General features: G+C 36.5%; 2 protein-coding genes across 2 annotated transcripts; one reads left to right on the plus strand and one right to left on the minus strand.

The window, feature by feature from the left end:
• The first annotated feature begins 1,521 nt into the window (after positions 1–1,521).
• On the plus strand, positions 1,522–2,436 carry LOC145780325 (uncharacterized). Its single transcript, XM_082592027.1, has 3 exons — positions 1,522–1,542; positions 1,767–2,064; positions 2,258–2,436. The coding sequence occupies exons 1-3, from the start codon at positions 1,522–1,524 to the stop codon at positions 2,434–2,436; spliced, it is 498 nt and encodes a 165-aa protein (XP_082448153.1).
• A 2,300-nt stretch (positions 2,437–4,736) lies between these two features.
• On the minus strand, positions 4,737–5,402 carry LOC145780326 (uncharacterized). Its single transcript, XM_082592028.1, has 2 exons — positions 5,242–5,402; positions 4,737–4,920 (listed from the first exon to the last, which is right to left on the minus strand). Exons 1-2 carry the CDS (start codon positions 5,400–5,402, stop codon positions 4,737–4,739), a joined length of 345 nt encoding a protein of 114 aa, XP_082448154.1.
• Positions 5,403–24,077: the final 18,675 nt, after the last annotated feature.

Here is a 24,077-nt window from a genome sequence, read left to right on the forward strand (position 1 = left end):
TCTGTAGGTGTTCTACAACACTAAGAAATAAAAAATGTTAAGTCCAATGCACCATGTTTGAATATTTTAGGAAAATAGTTTGTCATATGCTAATGGGGCAAGTTGGAAAATTGTTGATGGGGTTAGTTGGAAAATGTTTTGATAACGGTATGACTATGTAGTATGATACGAGTATATCGTCGTGGTATGATAATAAGCAGTATAAGCTCCAATGTACTTGTTTTAAGCAGACATACATTGTAAAATTTTAATTTGAATAACTTGGAAAGTGCTATATATGTGGCATCACAAGTTTTATCAATGCGTTTATTAAAAAATGTTTTTACGATGATTAGATGTAGAATTCATTGCATTTTGACTTTAAAGCAAGTAAACATATTTGCTTACAACCCCATGTAAATGTTTGTTGGTTGAAAAAAGAGTATGCAGTTAACTAGTGTGCATTAAACTGACGTTTTTCAACTAACCCCAGGCATGGGGTTAGTTGAAAAATAAATTGTATGTTTGTTTATTTTAAATTTTCATTAAAAGCTTAATTGACTCAATACTTATTTTTGATTGTATGATAGAGGACACCGTAGATAATAATTTAAGCCACTTCAAGTTGTCAGGTTATGCACCAATTTTTTTAAATTTCACTTTAAAAAAAAAACTTTCCGACTAGCCCCACTCTCCTACTTATGCCTGTTGAACTGCCCAGGTACTTTTCAGTTTTAAGTATCAACTAAGCAGCTTCAAAAAGAAAACAGACCCATCACCAGTGGTTTGAACTGCTTGACTTGGCTGGGCTGCATTGATCAAAAGTCTCACCAAATAGCCAGTTGAGTATGTGGGAGTGGCAAATAAATCATGTTTAGTTAAAGGTGCACTGCAACGAAAATATATAGCTTTTGTATTCATAGATCTTTATGAGAAAAAGCGATTTGTAACAATAAATTTTTTTTTAAGTTTGTCATTAGCTCAAAAATCTAATAAAAGGGATATTGATTTAAAGGCATCTGATTGGTCAAAATCTTTGATGACGTATTTGGTTGTGCAAAACAATTCAGAACCCCTAGGTTAAACCATAGAAGTAAGATATCTATGGTTAAGGTATAAACAATTGGGCTACATATTACACAGAGAACAATTTTATACTTGAGTTTTACGCGTTGAGATGGTTTTTTGTATGGCTCCCGGTTGTAGTAACGGAAGAAACGTGAAAGGGGTACACTTTCATCGTTTACCTCTGAATAATCAAGACCAGCTTAAGAAATGGATCTCTGCGATGAAACTCAAAAACCCACCAGTCAACAAGCACTGCCGTGTGTGCAGCGACCATTTTCTGGCCAGCGTGACCTACGGGCAGAGCTACAGGGCACCACACCTAAACATTTGCTCATCCCTGAAGCTGTCCCCTCTGTCTTTGATTTTTCGAGGTATGTGAAAGCCACTGTTACTGCAGTGCCCACAAAACTTGATCGACCTGGGTTCAAATCTCTGAGTAAGAGTGGGCGTTCGGATCGAATAACAAAGAGGGAAATGAACAAAGCTTTAAAACAGGTCAGTAAAACATTGGCAGGGTAGGTACCGTAACTATAAACACATACCATAGTTTTGTTTCATATAAATCATTTAGTTCAAGCCAATTATTTTTTTTGCAGCTTCATCAGGCAGTGGATCAACAATTGATTTTTATTAATAATACAATACTAAGCAAAACTAACTTTTCTCTTGCTAATTGTGAAATTTGCACTAATTTGATGCTACTTGGTTGTGTTTTCCAGCTCACCGAATTTGTTCACACTGGTGACCTTGAAGTGTTCCACAATGTACTCCTGAAGTATGTACCTAAGAGGCTGACATTCAGTTATGAGGGAATGGTTGCACGCACAAAACTAGCTGCTATAGAAAACAATTGCAATGTTGGTCGACACCAAGCAGAGACCAAGGGTGGGATGAAGTGCTGGAAGCTGCAATGGTCCAAGGGAAGGCAAGCATTTGTGGTCAAAAAGGTTAACAAATCAAAGGACTTTACATTCCGAGAAGAGCTTATGGGTGTAACTATGCATCGTCTTGAAAACAGTAAGTCTATTGTAATGTTGACAAATTTGAAACTTTTGGGCACATTGCCCAGCACTTGTAGAGTGCACAAAATGCTCCCCAAACACCATTGTGGAAATGTACACAGCAAGTACGCATTTAACTGCCAGCATTTATTGTATTATAATTTAGCATTTCTGCAGTATAAAGTGATGTATTTATTTTATGCTTTCAGATGTGCCTGAAGAAGTGGATGCTATTGTAGTGCCAGAAAACGCAAAGATGTCTATTGCCAAGGGGGACAAGCCATCTAAGTTGGATGCTATCCAACGACACATATCACGCTTTAGGAATAGTAGGGTGGATATATCTTCATCAGATGCAACATATCCAACGACATATGTCATGCGTTAAAAGTAGTAGGGTGGATACATGTTCATCGGATGCAACATAGGACTTTCACAATGCTAAAGACTGAGGTAATAACGTGTAGTAACTCTAATGATCGATGAAGTGTATACTGCACAAAGAATGGAGTATTCAAATGGTTTATTTATTGGCCTTACTGAAGATGGCATACCTGCAAAGACAGTCTTAGCATTCATACTCCAGTCTGCACATGGCAGTTATAAGGATGTTGTTTGTCTCGTTCCTATTAACAGACTGGATACAGGAATTTTACTCCAGTGGGTTAAATGGGTTATGCTGTCTTTACACTTTATAATTAGGCTGTGGCTATGTTTACACTATAGTGTAATTAGAAAGTGCTCTGCTTGCAAAAAATAAAATCCAAGGCTGTGCACTGGAGGAATATGCCCAGTTGTTTCATTCAGCTGTTCGTGGAGGTTTATCTGCTCCTACAGATGCTCGACTGCACTACATTATTTTCTATATGTTTGTGTAGAGATCCTACCCCAATCAAGGAACTTCAAACATCCTCCGAAACCAGGCAACAATGAGCGACGTGGCAGTCGCGACACCCCCCTTTCAAGGGTTAATATGCTTGCCCATGGCAGCAGGGGACCTGGAGCCACCGGAAACACATAGGCCTAACAATGTCGACGTTGCAGCAGTATTCATTATCTTTGTTTAATTTTCCAAAAAAATGATGACGGTCTTATAATATTGGCGATTCCATGTACCGTAGCCTTATGATTTTAAATGTTATAAGTGAAATGTTTATACTAAAGTTACATTTTATCAGTGTTTGCACTATTTTCCTCACCATATACTCAATTGATGGAAGTGGCTATTTTTCCACGCTTAATGCCATGGTTACAATCAGGCATTACCAGAGTTGGGATTAAAGTTAGGAAGGGTAAAGATAAGGGTTAGAGTTAGGAATAAGATTAGCGTTTTGATCTTTGCCCAGGACTAAAAAAAGTTTGTTAACCATGTATCATAATGTTTCATAGTGAATTCATCACGAATGGAAGGACATTTCAATCTTTCAACTATTATTTCCTTGTCAAACAAGACTGGTGTAAATTTCTTTCAACAGTTCAGTTTATTTTTATTTTGTTGGAGAAGACGAAAGAAAAAAAACAAACATATACAAAAACACAAATAATTCGCAAAACAAGGATGGCAGCGAAAGACCAAAAGGTCACCAAAGTCAGCTGCCACCCAAACATTTAAACAATAGACCCAAAATTAAGAACATTAACACATATAGGCTACAATACCAGCACTTTACATAATACATTAACAGCGGAATAACACAGGGCAACAAAAATAAAAATTGTGCCGAGAAATAAACAGATGATATGTTTTAGGAGTGATCATTGTACAAATTTTTTCATAAACTTTTATATTTAAATTTAAAAACATTATAAGACTTTTCTTATGGTATTTGATTCCATAGTTTCACTCCATTAAAACATAGCATCTTCTTACCAGAGTTTGACGTTGCAAAAGGCAAATATAAATCAATCCTTTGGTTCTGACGGGTTTTATGATGGTGAATTTTGTTTACAAAAATAAAGCAGCCAGCAAAGGCCCGGGGCAGCATTTTGTGCACATATTTGTACATAAATTTTGCAGTCTCTAATTTAATAATATCGTTAATTCTGAGCACATTAAATTGGTGATAAAGAACAGTTGTATTTGTGGACCTCGGCAAAAATAAGCAGGATCGGATGAACTTGTTTTGTAACACTTGTAGTGGAGCAAGCAATGTAGAGTTTGCTCTTCCCCAATTTATAATCGAGTATTGGATCTTGGATTGAAACAAAGCATAATATATTATAAAGTTTGTAATATTGTTAAAGGGGCAATGTATCTCAGCTTAAATGCTATGCCGCAGACCTTTGCAAGCTGCTTTCTAAGATTAATAATATGACTATCCCATGTTAATCGCTCATCCAAAGTTACACCTAGATAGTTTATACTTTTCTTCCTTTTGATGGATCAGCCACTGATGGACAGACTAAAATTTTCTGCTGCATTCTTTTTGTTGCAGAGGATCATATACCGGTAAGTAGTTTTAATATAATTTAATGAAAGTTTATTGGATTTCATCCACACATCAGTTTTTGCTATTTCTCTATTGACATTTTTTTGGAGAGATGACAGGCATTTATTTGACTGACAGTTTGAATATAAATACTGTCCCAAGCAAAACTCTAGAGAGGTGAAAACTGTATTTACAAAATAATTTTTATTAATAATACTTGCAAGATAATTTTATTAATAAAACAGCAAGATAATTTTAATTAAAAATCATCAGGCAAGTGGTCATCAATGGCTTCTTTGTATCCTTCGTACTGGCCATCTTCTTCAGGAAATCTGTTGCGGATTGCAAGGACTGCACAGGCAGGAATTACTTTACGCCTCTTTCGACCCAATTTTCCATATATCCAGAAGGTGAAGCTGCGATAAGCAACATATCTGTACGACCTGTAAAAGAAAATGTGATTGACCGAGAAGTGTAAAATCATCATTTTTTTCATTGCAACATTATCAGTAAATCACAATGTAGAAAAGCCCTAGGCTAGAACTTTACAACATAGAGTACCTAAGAATGGAAAGTTGGAAACCTTGGGATTTGTGACCCAGGCAAGGGTGCATGTACAATGGTACCGGTAAGCTAACTCTGGTCTCCGGATTTTTTACACTACCATAGGCTATGTGTAACACACATTATATAAGAACAAAGTTCACCATGTAGGTTCTGAAACTGCAAAGTTTGGATAATATTTTACAACTATCTAAACTGACCTGTTTGAGATTGGATCTCGGAGATCTTCGCCGACCACATCCTTTAGTGCAGCCATAATTGCTTCTAACACTTCTGTATCCAGGCACATCTTTTCAAAGCTGTCGACCTGGTTTATGCATTGGCGGGCTATTGCGGGGTTCACACTGAGCTTGCCTAGCATTTAGCATATAGCGGGTGAGCGTGTTTTCATGTCTGGCGTGTTTCGGCTTTATGATTTGCGCTGACATGTTCACACTGGTTTCCATAGAAACAAGACGTTAAGCGTGTGGAAGCCATTGACTGAGTAAGCTTGTTCATATATCCGTTGACAAACTTTCAAAGTTATAACAAAACCCGACATTGCATTTATATCCACTCTGATGCTTCGTCAACAAGAAAACTTGGCATTTTTTTTAAAAGTAGCCAATGCAAGATTAGCCTACTTGCAAATAACAATGAAGTTTATCTTCTGGCATAGACCTAGGCTACTTTTAAAAAAGTTTGTTTATTGTTCTTTACAAGTAGGCCTAGTCTAAGCCTACTCCACTTCGTGGCTGATTAACCAACAAAACAAACTGAAGACGGTAGCCTACGGTATTTATAATAATTTTTTCACAAAACATTTATATGGTTGGTGCGGACCAGATTTCAAAGAAGGGATGACCTGGGAGAACAAAATCTTGTGACATAATTGAGGAATGCTTCCATCGTTAGTTTAGAATGAGTAGTAGGCTAGTAGGTCTACCTTAGATGTTTTCTTGACAAAACGTGACAGATCCGCTTTGTCGCTTCTACCCTTTTTTAGACCTCTGCTATGTTTGCCATATATTATTTTTCGTTGTGATGGTCAGAATAAAAACAAACTGCAAGCGCAGGTTACTTTTATTTCAGCGATGTTGGGAAATACAATTGATCATGAATTTAAGCGGCCCATTTGTGAAATTTCATTTGGAATCTTGTGTTAACTTCTCCGCTTCTCTTACAAGTTTTATGGTTTGCCCTTAACCAAGACGGTCTTGCCTTAACATATCTCCGCATCACGACTGTCCAAAAAGTATTGGCTGTGGCTGACATCAGATGCTCTGAAAACATCAACGCTCAACAGTCATCATATAAGACTGGCAATATAGGCTACAGCTACACGCGTCGGGCTCTTCTTTGCTCTAAAAACTACCAAACCAAGCACGGATGTACCGAAGCAAGCAACTACGGGGTACCAGTAACTTATATTGTAAGGCTTCGAAGTTGAGGAAAACGAAAAATTGACGATAACTACAACGTAACAAACGAAAAAATATGTAGTATGAGTCAAGCCACAGATAGTGTAGCTACATTCGTATCTACACTGGGCAAATAGGCCTAGCATAAGGCTTAGGCACATGATGAAACCAAGACCTGAACATACACTGTAATATTAAATCCTTCGAAAAAGAACCTACACCAATCATCACTTAAACTCAGTCTACTCTAACGACCAGAAAGATTCATATGATAAGTGATATCAATCATACCAGTGGCAGTAAACGCTCTAAACACTGATTGAACCAAGTAACACAACGAATGATTACTATAGCCAGTAATAAGCTAATCTGGCATAAGCGTGAAAATGACGGTACAGACAGTGCATATACGTATATAAGTCCACAGATCATTGTGAATGCACATTGCACAGCCCACATATTAGCAGACAATAAGCACTTTTATCAGCCACACATATTAAAGTAAACTAGATATAAGTTACAAATTCAAATAATTGCCAACAATATACAGAACAACATATACTGTAACCAGGGCTGTGGAGTCGGAGGAATTTTGGCGTGTCCGGAATGGAGTCATTTAAAAGGCTTACTCCGGATTGATACAAAATAATGAAAAACAAAATTTTTGTTTAGACTCTTTTCAAAAGAATATAATTTCTTGTTCGCCGTATTTGGGTCTAAAACTTCACCTGAAAATAGAAGTGCTTGTTTTTGTTAATTTTGTAAAAGTCGCTGTATCAATTTCGATCATAACTTCGGTGAAATTGAATTTTACAAAAATGGAAAACGATAAAAATTATTAAAAAAAACGGAAATCCTGAAGCCGGAGTCGGCTAGTTGTAAAACGAGGAGTCGCATATTTTTCGCCCGACTCCACAAACCACAGCCCTCTCAGGCAGCCACTTTATCTGGTCCAAATCTTTACCAGATCGGGTACGGTATTGACCAGATAGAGTGGCTGTCTGGGTTGCATATTTACGGTGTTCAAATAAACTCAAATGAATGGAATAACGCCAGTGCAAACCACATTGTCTGAGGCAAACTTCAAATCACTACAATAGGCCTACATACAATTTTAGTGCCAAACTCCCCTCCAATCCTTTATCACTTTTCAAACCAGTCACATTGCAATTTGCAACAAACTGATGGCAAGCAGGTGATCAATAAAAACACAACTAATTTGATGTTCACGTGCGCTCACATATCGCGGCAGATTATGTAGCATTCTAAACTAGTAAACGATTAAAACAAAAAAGACGATTTTATGCAACAGTTACAAAGCATAAAAAGACGTGCAGTATGAGCGAAACAGAGTATTCTTAACAGTCGTTGAACATTTATAAAATAGCGATTTTCAGTTGTTGGCAATGTAGCAAAGTGAGCGCATTTGCCGCAAAAACATCCAGTTCATTAGACAAACAGTTACATGTATAACACTTAACCGACCCAACAAAGGGAAATTTCTCAGGCTCAAGCGAGTGGGATTCAAGAAAGTTTAAAATGTTGAGGAGAAAATAACAAACCAAAAGATTTTTTTACAATTCCAAACAATGTCATATTTGGAGGCATAACCGATTAACCGTTACAGCAGTTTAGATTAGAAGATATTTGTTTGAGACCATGTAAACTGGGGGAAGAGTAACAAATATCATCTGCAAACTTTATGTGATTAACACAAATATTAAAAAATCAGACAAGTTAAATCACACAAGTTTATGTGCTTTTCTGTTGAATGGTGCATACATACTAAACACTGTGCGGCATGCACATATCAGAGGTGTGTTTGTCTATGCTTCAAAGTTTGGCGCGGTTAATCAATTGACTAAACAATGCTTCTTCATCTGTACTGTATGTAGCAGTAGACAGTGCTGTCTGTATTGCTGACGAGTTTTCTTTTAACATGGAGAGCAAACATTCCTGAAAAAATATTTAAGTTACGATGCAGGCCGCATAAAAAAGAACTACAAAACGTACTAAAGTTCCTTGATTTATGTCAAAAACAAAAACCTTCAACACTTAAATAACAATATGTAAATAACATGCTTGGTCGACCTTGGATGTAAGAGGTGGATGTAAAAGTTTGTAGGCCTACAATATATAATGAAAAGCAAGCATACATCTTACATACCTAATTTGAAGATAGTTAATATTATTAATATCAAGGACAAAGGACACAATTAGCTCGACGTCTGCTATAGTTCATACAATGCAATGCTTTCTGATATGCGGATAGTGCAATCATGTCCTGATGTTACTTGCACTATCCGCATATCATCAGACAAGACAAAAGTTTTCTTTTTCATAATTGTATTTTATTTTCGTGTAAACTTTTTTGTCTTTCTAAAATACTCCCAACAGGACTGTCACATCATCACCTTGCATTTTGTGATTCTAGGTAGTAATTACCCAGTCAGTGAAGTCTTCAAAGGAATTTGTGCTTTGAAACAGAAAGTCATTACAAATTCTCTCACTGTTGTCATCCGGGTCTTTCAGTTCTACAGCTGCACATAAAATAAGCAATAAGCATTTGCAATTAACTTTTACTAATTTTAAGCATGAAATTTGATAATTTTAGCAGATGAATCTCCACAATAATTTATATTTGGTAACATGTATAATACGCTTAAGAGTAATTGTCATTGCAATACATTTATTCAGATTCACAGTGACATTGTTGAGACAATACCATTAAGTCACTCACTAAGTATAACCACACTCTCTGTCTCTTCTTTATACTTTGTAAAGATTCTACCACTAAAAGCAAGAAATTGAAAGCATTTCCAACAAAGCTGTTACGATTTTTTTCTTATGCAAGTTTTGTGGAAAATATCCATTTAAAAGACTTATCTGCACAGGACTTACACAAACAACTTTTCGATATCTGTAATTTTAGGTGTGGTAATAATTATTTTCTCCCATATTATCATTTTAGAAACTAAAATCCTCACTCACAACATAGTAGTAGTATTTGTCAGCTTACAGTAACAGTACTTATTCGCAGGGCCTACGAGAGGGGGGTACGGAGGGTAGGCGTACCCTTGAGGGCCCAGGCCTGTGGTTGTTGGGGGGCCCGAAATTGTGATTTTATAGTTTACGCGAAAAAATGTTTGGTTAAAACCATCCTAAACGACTAAATTCAAGCATAAATGTTGTTATTTGTTAGTCCTTGGGGGGACCGTAATGTAGCAAAAGGGCTTAGAAAGAAATTAGGTGTCTAAAGTGGTGACTTAATGCCTTACGTGCAAACATGTTCTGTTAAAAGCACCCTAAATTAAATCACAAAAGTTGGTTATTCTGTTGTCCCGGGGGGGAGGGGCATAGTGTAGCAAAAGCAGGGTTAAGAAAAACCCGGGATTTTTTTAAAAATCCCAAACCGCTAGTTTTTTTTAATGCCCGGGTGTTTTTGGGCTTTTTTGTGTTTTTTAAAAACTATTTGAAAAAGGAGGCAAACTTGGTTTTGAATCTTTATCCTCGTACTGACAAAGCCTTGATAGGCTATTCCTGGTTGTTTCGCATACTTGTAGAGGCTCTTGAAGCAAGGCCGGTTACGGAGATTGGCAGAGTGAAATTTCCGATTGTTAAAGTCTTGTTACCTGGGAATTATTACATCCATTAAGTGCCACTGAATGGAGAGCAGTCCTTAGAATGCGTTGATCAAGTGCACGCCCTGAAAGTTAAACCAGCATCGCTTGATCTTGAAGCTTCTTCGTTCACGAAGTCACGTGCTAACCAACTGAGCTATCGGGGCGACTTAAACCTTACATTATGTCATTATTCAGATGCATGGGATAGAATTTAATCTAGGGTAGGCCAATGCCATTCTCTGTTGTTACAAACTTGCATTTGATGATGCTCAGTCATCTGGCAGCAGTGCAGGATAGGCCGGTACCCGGTCATTTGGTCGACAAGATGTTAGGTCGACAGAACGACTCATTTTAGGGTTAGTTAACAAACCTTTACCCTAACCCAAATGTCCTGTCGACCAAATGTCTTGTCGACCAAACGACCGGCTACGGGGTAGGCCTATATCATATGAGGGAAACGACATATTTATCCTCTTTCATATTCAGTATTATTGTGCATAGCTTATTAAAATTAAAGAATAGTTTTATTGCAGGTTCTAGTTTTATAGTTTTAGTGATACTATTATTGAGCACAAATGTCCAATTCTGCAGTAAAATGTTGTATGGTGTGCAATACGCATAAGCAAACATCACATGTTTTGCCATAGACAAAGGGGGCCCGGAGTGAGAGGGGGGCCCGGAATGACTCTTCGTACCCCTAGTGAAAATTTCTCTCAGAGGCCCTGCTTATTCGAAGTGGTTATACCATGGATGCAATCAAAAAGCATTGTTATGTAACAAGTGTTGCCAAGAATAGGGTTAAACTGAGAGTTTTGCCCAGGATTTCAAAATCTCCTAAATCACAAGGTTTTGTCTCAACTACTTTAAACTTTACTCAAATTATGGAAAAATTTCTTATCTGGTAACACTAGTGCTGTAAATATAGCCACGCCTTTACTTCGTATTGCTAATTTAATCCATGTGTTTATTCATCATCAACATCCCTGTTCATCAAATACGTAAATAAAGTTTGTTTAGATAGCTCAGTTGCTACCTTACAAATATAATAAGCATTACGTACAGTCATACACTTAAGATTAGTATGGTGACACAAAAGCAGTAAAACACGCAGTGAAAAACCAAAACAGTAGAGTTTGCAAAAATATGAACAACAAATGTTGTCACACTCGAACTAGATTTCTTTTCAGCTCACTGACATCAGCAACAGCAGTAATGTTTTTTTTACCGTTTCAGCAACGTTTTCCAACTAAGTTGTTTTGTTATCAATCATTAGCCTATTTAATATTTTTTAAGTCAGAATCTAAATTAATAATTACCCGAATGGCCTAAATCTTTTTTCATTTCTTTTCGTAACTTTTTCTTTAACTTCCTGTCTTTGTACCCATTATGCTTTTCATCGTACAGAGCAGGAACATTTTAAGTTATAACTTACTAGTTTTTTATTTAATGGATATTTTATTTTCTAATTGAAGCAATGTTAACTGCAATATAAAAAAATTAATACCACTTGATTGATATAGTCTACTCTATGTCATGACTTCGGTTTGTTTGTCTGTTTGCTTTATAAAGTACTGTGCTAAATTTTACTTTTAAATCACAGATCTAGCCTATAGATACCAAATACCGGAACATTGTGTTATACTGGTACTGCCCTGTATTGTAGCAGGCCAAGTAAAATATACCCACTCAGCCTCTATAGATCCAGGGCTAATAAAACAGCATAGCCTATGATACTGTAGCCTACATATTCCAATTCAGTATAATACATCTAAACCTGAACTACGTACGCTTTCATTTATTTGACAATTATATATAAAGTTGTAAACTGGATTAGCTTAGCCTTGTTGATCTTTTTGCAATAAGGTTGTTTGAAAATAAAAGGTTAACTTATCTTTGATTAGTTTTAAAACAAAAAACATCTGGTTTTTCTGTAAATTTGGAATTATTTGTCAACTATTTAGGCCTCACTTAAGTATTCTAGTGACATCTGATGATCTGACCCTGGTTTATGTTACAGCAATAGGCCTAGTATTTTTTCCTAGGCTTTGATCTTTCACTACCAGTATGTTAAATCAATTACATCTTTCTGCTGGCTAGAATTTGAACTGACTGCTCATAATGTGTTACAAAATCAAAATATCTACAGAGCCAAAACTGCTGACAAACCATAGCCTAAGCGAGTACAATCAGCCGACCTCTTCCGAACCTCGACTCGAACCGATCGAGCTCTCATGTCAAGCGCGAAAGGGAAAAGTTGAAATAATTCAACGTCTGTTTTCACGCTTGAAATCGAGATCTCCAAGCCGGTGGCGCGATTCGGTCACGCTTCACGCTCTCAGTGTGAACACTTTTTTTTCAGTGTGAACACTCGTTTTTTTGACACGCTTTATGATTTGCGCTTATGCTTGTCAGTGTGAACCCCGCATATGTCTGTTTTGGCAACCACTGCGTCAATCTCCTGGCAACATTTATTTTCCATCATTGTTGGCATGATGGCACAATTTCCACACCTACACCATTTCAAATTCTCCATCCGACTGCAGTCGGAGCTGGCACTGTCGGAGCTCGAATCCGAATCACAGTCATCTCTGTCAAGGCGCTGTCTTTTTGGTTCAAACAAAAATCCTTTTCTGATTTCAGACATCTTTAAAAATTACGACTTGTGCAACGCTTCCAGTGTTAATATATGAAGCTGCCAACTGAGTGCACAACCAAATACGTCATAAGGCACATAGCGCCACCCAGTGGCTGATTTTCTTTTCGTTATATTTGCCAAACAAAAAAGTATATCAAAAAAATTTTTCGAAAAAGATAATGCTTAAACACCAGAGAATCACCAAAAAAATTTTCATTTTTCATTTCAGGTCCCCTTTAACTCTAGTTAAATTAACAATAACACATGAACTTTTTATCAATCAACTGCTTTTAACTTTTCTTTAGCAATCGCTATCTTTTCGAATATCCTGCCACATTTTGCCAGCAACTCAGACTGTTAATGTTTCAAAGAAAAATGTGACAAATCAGGCCAGACACTAGAGGGGGCCATGGTCAAAAGTAAATTTTTTTCAGCCAAAGGTTGTGCTGTGAGTTTTTATAATTTGAAATTATTACAATATGAAAATCTTTCTTTGCTGTAATTTTTTTTGCTTTCCTTTTCAACTTATCTTATTAAGCATAAACTAGCCTACTTTGAAGATAAGGCAATTATGAGGTCTATGTAATAAAAATTTGCAAGCAATGCAAAAAAATACCGGAATACTAAAAATATTTCGTGCACGCTTTGCTCACCCGGTGCGCCGCCTCATTTTCAAAGGTCTGCAGGTGCGCCCTGGCGTGAAAAAGGGAAACTCTGTTGCATACGTTTGCAAATAGGCTAAGTTAGAAAGGTAAAAATTGCAAGATTTTATTACAAATGCGTTTATTGGATAATGGGTAAATTTCGAACTTTATATCGGCATGGACATAAAATTTTCTAAAGGCATACTAAATTTTCATGTCAAGAAATATTTTTGCTTCTGGAATGCCCCTCGAATCAATTGATTCTCGCTCAGGGCCTCTGAGAGAAATTTTCACTAAGGGTACGAAGAGTCATTCCGGGCCCTCCTCTCACTCCGGGCTTATTTGTCTTGGGCAAAAAGTGTGATGTTTGCTTAGGCGTATTGCACACCATACAGTACAATATTTTACTGCAGAATTGGACATCTGTGCGTAATAATAGTATTCAGGCTGCAATAAAACTACTATTTAGTGTTTTGTGCATATCATGTGATCTGTCCCTCGCCAATTTGTGTAATGTGTATCCTGCATTGAACTCGTGTGTCAGTTGTTGATGGTGCTGTTGAGAGGTGTCGCTTGTAGGCTACAGCTTTAATGTAAAATTTTCAAATTCATTTCTCTTAGATGTAGCCTACAGTTATTCCTGATGAGGACACTAAGTGGTGTCGAAAACGTTGGATTTAGTAGTTTTTTTCTTATTCTTTTTGTGTGTTTAATAAAAGATGTTAAATCCGTTAACGATAGCCTGCTGAGTGTTAGGTGTACTGTATATATCTGGTAGGCTACAAAAAGTCAAGCTCTCTACCAAGGCTCAAACATAACATCTTGTCAAAACATAATTAAATTAGGCTAATCATCTGGCCAATTAACTTTTGCATTCACCACACGCCTAGCAGAGGTGAACAAAGTCACTTTTTTTTTATTCCGATTGCGCTCCTGCTCCGACAGTATTCACTCCGGCTCCTGCTCCGAAATTCATTTTGAAGTGAAATAAGCGTGAAACTACCGTTTTCAAATAGTTTTTAAAAAAACATAAAAAGCCCAAAAATACCCTTTTTTTAAAAAAAAAACTAGCGGGTTGGGTTTTTTAAGAAAAGCCCGGGTTTTTCTCAACCCTGCTTTTGCTACACTATGCCTCCGCCCCCGGAAAGGAGAATAACTATAACCAACTTTTATGATTTAATTTAAGGTGCTTTTAACAAAGCATTTTGCACGTAAAGCATTAAATCACAACTTTGGGCCCCTAATTTGCGTGCAATGCATTCAATTAGGCCTACCTTTCCGGGCCGTTTTTCTACATTACGGGGCCCCTCAAGACTAAAGAATAACAACTTTTATGCTTGAATTTAGTCGTTTAGGATGGTTTTAACCAAACAATTTTGCGCGTAAACTATAAAATCACAATTTCGGGCCCTCCAACAATCACAGTCTTGGGCCCTCAAGGGTACGCCGTACCCTCCGTACCCCCTCTCATAGGCCTTGTTCACGCTACGCCACTGACAACACCTGTTTACACTGACAACACCTGTCTTTTACTTGTTTGTTCTTAGCTTTGTTCTATGTTCTGAGTAAAGTAGCTTGCTGGCTGGTCATTTATATACATTCCTGTAGCAATCCACAACTCATGTCGTCATAGTGAGGGGAAATCTTACGTCATCTCATCGCGTTCCTGGCACCATCTTTGTTTGATGAAAACTCTGTAAAGTACTTTTCCTGTTTATTGTATTCACAACCTCAAAAGAACAAAGGTATTCATGCTGTCAATGCCTTGAATACCAAAAAGGGAAAACAAAACGTTTCGTGAATCGTGCAGTGATATTTCACGGCCTACACTGGCCAGGTTACAATGAATGACAAACAAAAAGAAAATTGAACAATTTTCAGGAATTTTTGTGTCTCTGCGTTTTAGTAAAAATAAAATAATAAGAAAAGTAATCTGGAAAAAAGTTCGCAAAAACTAAGAAGAGACATTGCGTTTGTTATAAGCTTAGAGTCGTCATTGGTAATTTCGTTTCAATTGAAACAATACTGCAAACCTACCAAATTTCACCACAGCTGTTTTTTTTATTTTTCATTTTGCTTTCCTGGGTAAAAAGTTATCTAAAATAAGCAATAATTGTTTCAATCTACATTTTTGAGTAGGCAAAGGCCTAAGAAGAGACATTGCGTTTGTTATAAGCTTAGAGTCGTCATTGGTAATTTCGTTTCAATTGAAACAATACTGCAAACCTACCAAATTTCACAACAGCTGTAATTTTTTTATTTTCATTTTGCTTTCCTTGGTAAATAGTTGTCTAAAGTAAGCAATAATTGTTTCAACCAACATTTTTGAATAGGCAAAGGCCTGACTTGTAGACTATCACCCAATCTGGAATCGAAGCTAGACTTTGTAAAACCAAAAGAGAAAATTCAGGTTTGATTATAACTCCAGCTTGGAATCAGTTTTCAAATCAAATTTCAATGAAAAAATTAGAGATGGCAAGATGACCAGTTTTAATAATCTTGAAGATTGAGCACTTTTAATGTTATTCTAATGTTATTGTGGAGTTTCAATCCGATTCTTTTTCTTTATACTTTTTCTTTATACTTACATTTTACCAAAGCCCCTGCAAAGCTGCCTAATTTTTAATCAAATAATCCTTCGTCTTGCAAGAGATCACCTACTTAGCTCCTGATCGGTGGTTCATGCAGCCGCTCAGGAGCTCAGAAATTTACATTCAAGTGAGTGTCTGTAGGATGGCAGCGAAATGTAGACGAAGTAAAACGTTTTCTATTGGCTAGTTTCCCGGCAAGTGTAAGACTAAGACGCTGGAAGATGACCCTCACATCAAAAGGATGGGCCGTACCCGTCTCTTTGGCTCATCCCCATTTTTTAAATATTGAGATGCCGTCCAATTGGAAGTAAGCAAACGATCGGTGGTCGTACGAGATCTAAGCACTTTCTTTCTCAAGTTACCCATTCCCTCACCCGACATAACTTATATGGAGCACGATAGGTAGGTTATTCAAGGTCTTTACGATCGGGCATATCTTATTTGTGCCATCAGTTGCTTACGTTTTATCAATACTGATGCAAAATAACTTCTTGCAATGCAAGCAGTTGCGTTGACAGAGGGTTCAGGTGGTACTTTTGTACCCGGGCCCAGGATATTTCAGGGGCCGTAACCTTTTTAAAGGGCCTGAAACTTGAAGTAGCCATTGTGTATTCTTTAGATAAAATGCGTTTTTAGAAGCGTTTTAATTTGAGGCCCAAGGAGCTCATTGGCATCGACCCAAATTATCTTCTCAATGCCCCTGAATGCAAAGCCGAAACAATGTGCCACTCTCTGCAGTTATACTTTTGTAAAACACTATTCCGTTTATTTGCAAGCCGATCCACAAAATACATAACACGAACTACGTCTAGCTGCAAAAGGGCATTTTCTTACCAAATATTAGAAATATTAAAACATGACATCATCACATTTTATCTGTTCAAGTAGAGTTATTATAGTGGTGACTGGTCAACCAGCACGTGTTTACAGCATCAAGATTTTCACATACACAAGTCCATTCAAATGAGATTACACTAAAACTAAATTGCAATAAAATAAATGAAATTACATTAAGAACAACAAATATGTTTATTAAGCACACACAGGCCTATTACTTTGTCGGAAAAAAAGTAGTAGAGCTTGACCTACAAAACCGATGACCTAACTTAGGCACTGTACACAAGCTTTCAGAACTGAACGCTGAAATCGATTGCAGATAAACATATATTTGGCTTTTAAACAATGAAAACTATTAATACTACTAAAAGTGCTCAATGCCAAGCTTTACCGAAAACCCTTTTCAAAGGTTTTGATTTTTTGTTTTATTTTGTTTTTAAATGCAAGAAATTTATTTATTTGTATCAGACTCAAGATGATGCATATTACAATCACACATAAAAGTAAAGACAAAGCAAATGCTCAACTCCAAATAGCTGAGTCACAATGAATCATATACAAAGATTGATAATAACAGTTCGTTCGCATTATTAGTTCATAATTCCATTGGTTGAAAGGTAGTGCAACTAGTGCAAAACATTTGTTGATTACAGAAAAGTTAAAAATGTTTTTTCTGAAGTTGTTCTTGGTTTCTGTTGGCGATAGTTTTAAATCATTTTTAGTAGGCTACTTCGAAAAAACTAGCGCCTTCTTCTTTTACCAGCTTTAAGCTATCTCCATCACGACCAACATAATAACCTGTACGAGCATGCTTTAACACGGGTCCTTCCAACTGGGCCGATATAATATATTGAAATATTCGGTCGTCATCGTCGTTCAGGTTTTTGATGTCTTTAGGTATTTGGCTTTTTGTCAATTCAATTTCTGATCCAGACCCCTTAATACACCAGGTGTCTGATCCTATTTTTGTTCCAAAAATGAATAAATTAGATTCTTTCTTATACAGCCAAGCACAACTGTCTGTGCCACCTAAATGTAATTTTTCCCCCTCCGAGGTCCACCTCCGTTGTACGCCGTCAGTGGTAACTATTTGCAATGTCGGTAATTCGTCGTCACTTTTGTTATTGTTATTATTGTTGTTGGCGTTAATATCGTCATCACATTTCATTGAATGGTGCAGGTGCAGATTGGCTGTTGGTAAAACATATTTCTCTTGTTCAAGCGTTTCTTCTGTTTGGGAGATAAGTTCATTTTCCATATATCCACACATGACTCTATGAAACCATTTGCCTTGGTTTGACATGTTTCCAAAAGCACTTTTCTAAACTTTTTATTTTAAATTACGAAATTAAGGTGTAGAATATTTAATTTGTTTTCAAAGATTTTCACAAATTTTCGTCTTTTACAGTTGTCCACTTCTTAGATTTGTTCTATGTTCTGAGTGAAGTAGCTTGCTGGATGGCCACTTATATACATTGCTGTGGTACTCCACAACTCATGTCATGGTGAGGTGAAATCTTACGTCATCTCATCGCGTTCCTGGCACCATCTTTGTTTGATGAAAACTCCCACACGATTTAAAAGTACTCTTCCTGTCTATTGCATTCACATCCTCAAAACAACAAAGCTATTCATGGCGCTAATGGTTTAATTTCATAAAAGGAAAAATGAAAATGTTTTATGAATCTTAATGTTACATACACTGCTTGTTTAAAATGAATAATCATTGAAAGGAAATCTGAACAATTTTCAGGAATTTTTGTCTCATTGTTTTAGTAAAAATAAAATGATAAGAAAAAAGTATTCTGGAAAAAGGCTCGCATAAGCTCAGAAGAGCCATTTTCCTTGTTATAGAGTCGTCACTGGTAGTTTTTCTTGTTGAAACTTTTTTGCAAACGTTCCCGTTTTCACAGCAACTGGAAAAAAGTTTTTCACTTCCTATTCGGTCGTAACAACTTGTCAAAAAGAAGCATAATATTGATTTATGAATGAAAACCTCTGTTCTGGTTCCTCGATGTTATTGAGGGTGAAAAATTATACCAGGATCCTTGTGCTTTTCCAGATGATAAGAAGCCGCCTTTGCGGTGGCGAAAGCTTTATCAATAAAGTATACAAATTTCCCAAACCTGACTGATTTTGTTTACTTGCTATAATTGTTTTAACCTGCATTTTTGATTAGGCAAAGGCCTAACTTGTAGGCTATAACCGAATCTGGAGTCGAACCTAGACTTTATAAAACCAGACAAAAAGTTTGGTTTTAACTCCAGATTTAAATCAGTTTTCAAATCAAATGTCGATGAAGAAATCGAGCGTTGGTTTGACGAACATGGTCAAATATGAAATGCACATTTCCAACAAAAGATCAGGGCAGCCTAAAAAAACAACTGACAAAACAAAATAAAAATCTCCAAAGTTTCCTGGAACATATGAACAAAGGCTTTTCAGGGCTATAGGGCAATGCAATCTTATAGGGATCCCGCTTCGCGGCCTCACTAAAATATCTGTCCCATTAGCGCAGACGGTTGAACGAGTACTCAACGTTGCAAACGAAGAGACGATAAAACCAACAAACGATGCTTCTACTCTCGAGGCGTTCCCTTGATCAATGAACTTCAAGAACAGAGAGAGAGAGAGAGTGAGAGTGAGAAAACTTTTATTTCGTCTGTTGCAAGAATAGCACGGTACAATTATACACAACATGAATAGCTTTTCATAATGAACAGCTTTTCATTCACCGACATCTAGTAAATAGAAATATATACAGGCTATGACACTTTAACAAACCAAACTTCATTCTTGTAATATCGGCGGTATTGTCTTTGTTATAAGTTATTTAGGCTATTGTCGATAAAATACACTACATTTATTTTGTTATTTAGATTTTAAATTTTGTTAGCTGAAAAGTGCCCACAGATAAAGTTTCATGTCAGGAAGTATGTGCTTCTGGAGTGCTTCCCTCACTCCCTAATCAAATGACTCACGCTACTCCACTGGCCTCATACATCATATGATAAAGTTAGTAAAATTGGAACTGTTGAAAATTTTATTGGAAATATTAGTGTTATTTTTAATTGTCATCAATAACAAGATTACTTCTGTGTGAGGTATTTTCCTGGGCGCCTATGTTATGCATCGTAGGTGTGGAATTTTTTTTGAACCATTTGTTTTAATTCCGCCAGCTTGCAATAATTTCAATTAAAATTTCCAGCTAGTAATAACCAAGTAGGCTAAACTACAACAAATGACTGGTGCTGTTTATGCTTCCGCCTTGAGTGCTTTAGAATTCACCCTGTAGCCTACAGTATAAATTAACCGAGTCATCGTTAAACAGAAGCATCATCATCATGCACCGTCTTCCAGCCGAAGGTTGGCTGTAATTTTCTTCTACACGTCACGTTATTTCCCTATTCTTTTTGCTTCTCCGACGCTTGACAAGTCAGCCCACTGTTTTACATCATATCCCCAGTTTTCTTCCCCTGCATTTGCTTCCTTCTACTTCACCTTCAACAACCAAGTTATGTATCTGGCCTATCAATCCTCTCAAAATATAACTCGCAAAGTTCACTTTTTGTTTTGCTAGATCGTATGCTCGTCTATCTTGCACAACAATTATTTTTCTAAATGCTTCGTTTATTTGTTTTCAGGCCCGGACTTAAAGGGGGGGGGGGGCAGAAGGTGCAGGTGCTCTGGGCCTCTCTTTTACGGTGGAAAAAATGTGATTTTATGTTATTATTTTTTCTTTCAGCCTTTGAAGTTTCTGTGAAATGCTGTACAGTGCTGGATCAATGCTACTGTAGACGTAGTGGTTTTTCGCACGGAGACCCCCGATCTAAAAGTGCCCCGGCCCCTCCCCCCCATCAGCTAAATCTGGCCCTGTTTGTTTTTATATGATAATTTTAGTATTCTTCCAATACAATTAATTTTGCTAGTCTTCAAATAGAATATAAACATTTCCAAACTATTGCACGGTTTGTCCAAAGATTTCTAGAAGTATGAGATTTCCAACGTGCTGTCCAGAAGGTGTCATTTAGTGTTGTCAGATGTTGTTTAAACTTTTTTGGTAAACTGTTTGTTTGCAGCGGTGGTTGCCCAAGTCTTGCTCATTGAACATTGTTCCAAAGTTTATCTGAAGCAGTTTTTCATGATCTCAAACGGATTGAAGCATAATTATGTTAACAAATTTAATTTACGAGAAGAACTTAAAACCAGAAAGAAACTACAAGATTTATTACTTGACACATGATGCCTTATTCCAAACCTGCCGTTCTCAACCGAGGTCCGTGGATCTCCAAGCTGTCCGAGAAGCGTTTTCATTTCGTGAATGTTTCCGACTCTACAGCGTGATTCATAAATCACAACATTAAGAATTGTTCCTATTTAATTTGTGTATTTATAGTTATTCTCAATCTGTGATTCGCGACGCCCTGGTGCGTCTTTTGAACTATCAAAGTGCGTCACATAAAAGTTCGGTTTCCTGACTAAATATTTTATTCAAAGAAGTCAAATCTTTCTACGAGGCTATATTAGTGTTCATCTAGATTCTTGTGAGACCACAAATTGTTGATCAATGCTTAATTTACAGTAGAGGTGCAAACGTTAATCAGCTATCTATTAGCACTCACAGTTTTGCAATAACCTTGATGTTTTGCAATAACCTTGATTACAAACCAAAAAAGTGAAAAATTGTTTATAAAGATCACAAAATTCTATTAATTTTCGATAAAATTTATAGAAAAACATTGAATCAGTATACACATTATTGATTTTTGATCCTGTGTGCTTACAATAAGCTCATAACATAACTTCGTCAATGTCATCAATCGTCATAAGTGCGTCACGAGTTCAATAATTCTTCCAAGTGTGTCCCTTTAAAACTAATGAACGTTAATTTAAGTGACGCAATATGCTAAAATTAAAAAAAATGTTTTGCGAGGGGTCCGCGACCGCTTCGTGGACAACATAAGCCACTGTGTCATATTTTAGACTGATTGTCCTGTTTTGGCATGATATGATATGATAGGTTTTGGCGTGATACGCTGTTTTCCGCGCTTTTTTCCGCGCAAACTAAACTGCAAAGTTTTCGCTCTGCAGGTCATAATATAAAGTTGGAATCGAAAAAATTAAGGTCTGGAGAAAAGCCAAATCAAGAAGAAAATTTAATTGTGTAACTACGCTCGCAAAACTTTCGAAATCGACAATGAACTCGCAGAGAAAAGACAACTCAAAGAAACCTTGGAAAAATGTGAAGGCAAGAAGAAAGAAAGTGAAGACATAAAGTACCGCAGGCATAGCCTACACGAGCGGAAATTATATCATATAAATAATAATTTATTTGCATCAGACAAAGCTGTCCATATCCAAAACAAAACAACAAAATAATACACAAACTGCAAATGCACAAATAACGAACAACAACAACGAAATAACATCAAAAAATAACAAAATAATACACAAACTGCAAATGCACAAAATCTCAATAAATAGGCTATCTACTGTTACAAGTTTACAGACAATGGTACGGTAGCGTTACAAGTTAGAAGAACTGAAAGTATTGAGAACGATAAAAACAATCAGATGACATGGCAGCCATCAAAATTAGTTAATAGCATACATAGAATTATTATAATGAAGACGGTAATTTGATATACGATGGCAATCAGACCTCATCAGGGAGGCAACAATAGAGTTAGACGATACTTCGCATCTTCCAACAAAAGAAAAAACATATTTACGAAGTAATGCATCAAATGTTATGATGTTACACAAGACTTGATGTTCACGTACGCTATAGTGTTTAGGCAAATTATGTATAATTCTAAACGCATTATTGAAGGCAACACGCAGACGATTAATGTCACGTTGATGATAATTTTCCCACAGATGACATGCATACATTGGAGTACAATAAGAACGGAAAATAATATAAAAAGTCGACTGTTTTGTACTGAGATACAATTATTTATTATTGGAATGCAACTTTAATTCGTGCTAGTTATTTTATCGTTAAATTGCCACTAAATTTAAATGTTGGATAATAGCTCGGGCGATTTTTTTGTAACCTAAAGAACTCAAAAAAGTGACTTTAATTTTGCGAAAAAGTAACCAAACAGTAACTTTATTCAACAAGAAAGCAAAAAAATGGCAGTAATTCAACGTAAAAAAAAACATCTAAATTAGTTTCAATTTGTACTCAAATCATAATTACACATTCAAATTAAGCATATGTAATGTTTTACATTCTCTGGCAGCAAGTTTCTGTCATTCAAACACTTTAGCTGTTGCAGAGAAAACAAGTAGTTAATAATAGATAACGCAATTTGTTTCATCGAAAAAAATTCTTCACGTTTACGAGTTTTTGGGAATAGGCTACACGCGATACGAACAAGCATCATTAGTGAGGTAGATAATCCTGAAAATACTTCATTTGGTGACACAAGCATGAAATTTGGCACACATGTACTTTGGACCATGTAGATTTCAAAAGTTTAATTAACCAAACGAAAATTCAAAATGGCGGCCCGTGACGTCAAACTTCAAAATGGCCGCCATGCAGGTCCTGGTCTGACGTAGGAAAGTTGCTTTATGAAAGCAATGTAGATGTGTCTCATTTCTTACTGCCTTGAAAATGTTACTGTTAAGACAGTATGAATGATTTAAGATGGTATTCAACAAAAACAAGTGTGTAACGTACGATGGACAGAGAAAGGGTTTCACAAATTTGACAGTCAGGTGTGCAGAATAGTCTAAACTTTGATACTTCCACCCAAACAGACTTAAAATACTTTCTTAAAAAGACAATTCATGTACAATCAACATTTCTGTTATCAGTTATTACTACTGAGTACGTAAATCATGTTCATGACAATGATTCACATGTAAATAATATCTATTCATGGTCACAAGGACGTGAACATAGTGAAGTGCACATGGTAAATTTGCATTTTTACATTTACAGCTTTTGCATTCTTTTTTACAATTGCATCGTCTTAGTTCTTTACATGCTTCGGCTACGGGGTCTTTTCTTGTCCATATAATGTCCCATGTTCCCCCATCTCCAAATTTCCACCCCCAGTTACTTGGAGATGGCAATTCTGGACTCCTTTCAAGAGCTCGTCCCCAAATGTGTCCGGCCTGATATGCTGCCTGAAGTGCATGCAATTTCAACGCATCTTCTGTTGGTGGAATATTATTATATTGTTTATTTTTAAGTGTAAACAAAGTCATTCTTGCAGTGTCTACCTTATCATCAGTGCTACTTTTATCATAAAGATATACCTTGAATTTTTGAAGGATCGCAAAATCTTCT

The sequence above is a fragment of the Aplidium turbinatum genome, chromosome 11, assembly GCF_918807975.1.
Source record: "Aplidium turbinatum chromosome 11, kaAplTurb1.1, whole genome shotgun sequence".
NCBI lineage: Eukaryota > Metazoa > Chordata > Ascidiacea > Aplousobranchia > Polyclinidae > Aplidium > Aplidium turbinatum.

What these genes read in the sequence shown, in the direction of transcription:
- LOC145780325 (XM_082592027.1), top strand. Translation starts at nt 1,522, where the DNA reads ATGAACAAAGCTTTAAAACAG. An exon ending in TGAACAAAGCTTTAAAACAG is followed by an intron (nt 1,543 to 1,766) that starts GTCAGTAAAACA and finishes TGTGTTTTCCAG; the next exon opens with CTCACCGAATTTGTTCACAC. An exon ending in TATGCATCGTCTTGAAAACA is followed by an intron (nt 2,065 to 2,257) that starts GTAAGTCTATTG and finishes TTATGCTTTCAG; the next exon opens with ATGTGCCTGAAGAAGTGGAT.
- LOC145780326 (XM_082592028.1), bottom strand. Translation starts at nt 5,402, where the DNA reads ATGCTAGGCAAGCTCAGTGTGAACCCCGCAATAGCCCGCCAATGCATA. An exon ending in CGAGATCCAATCTCAAACAG is followed by an intron (nt 4,921 to 5,241) that starts GTCAGTTTAGAT and finishes TTTCTTTTACAG; the next exon opens with GTCGTACAGATATGTTGCTT.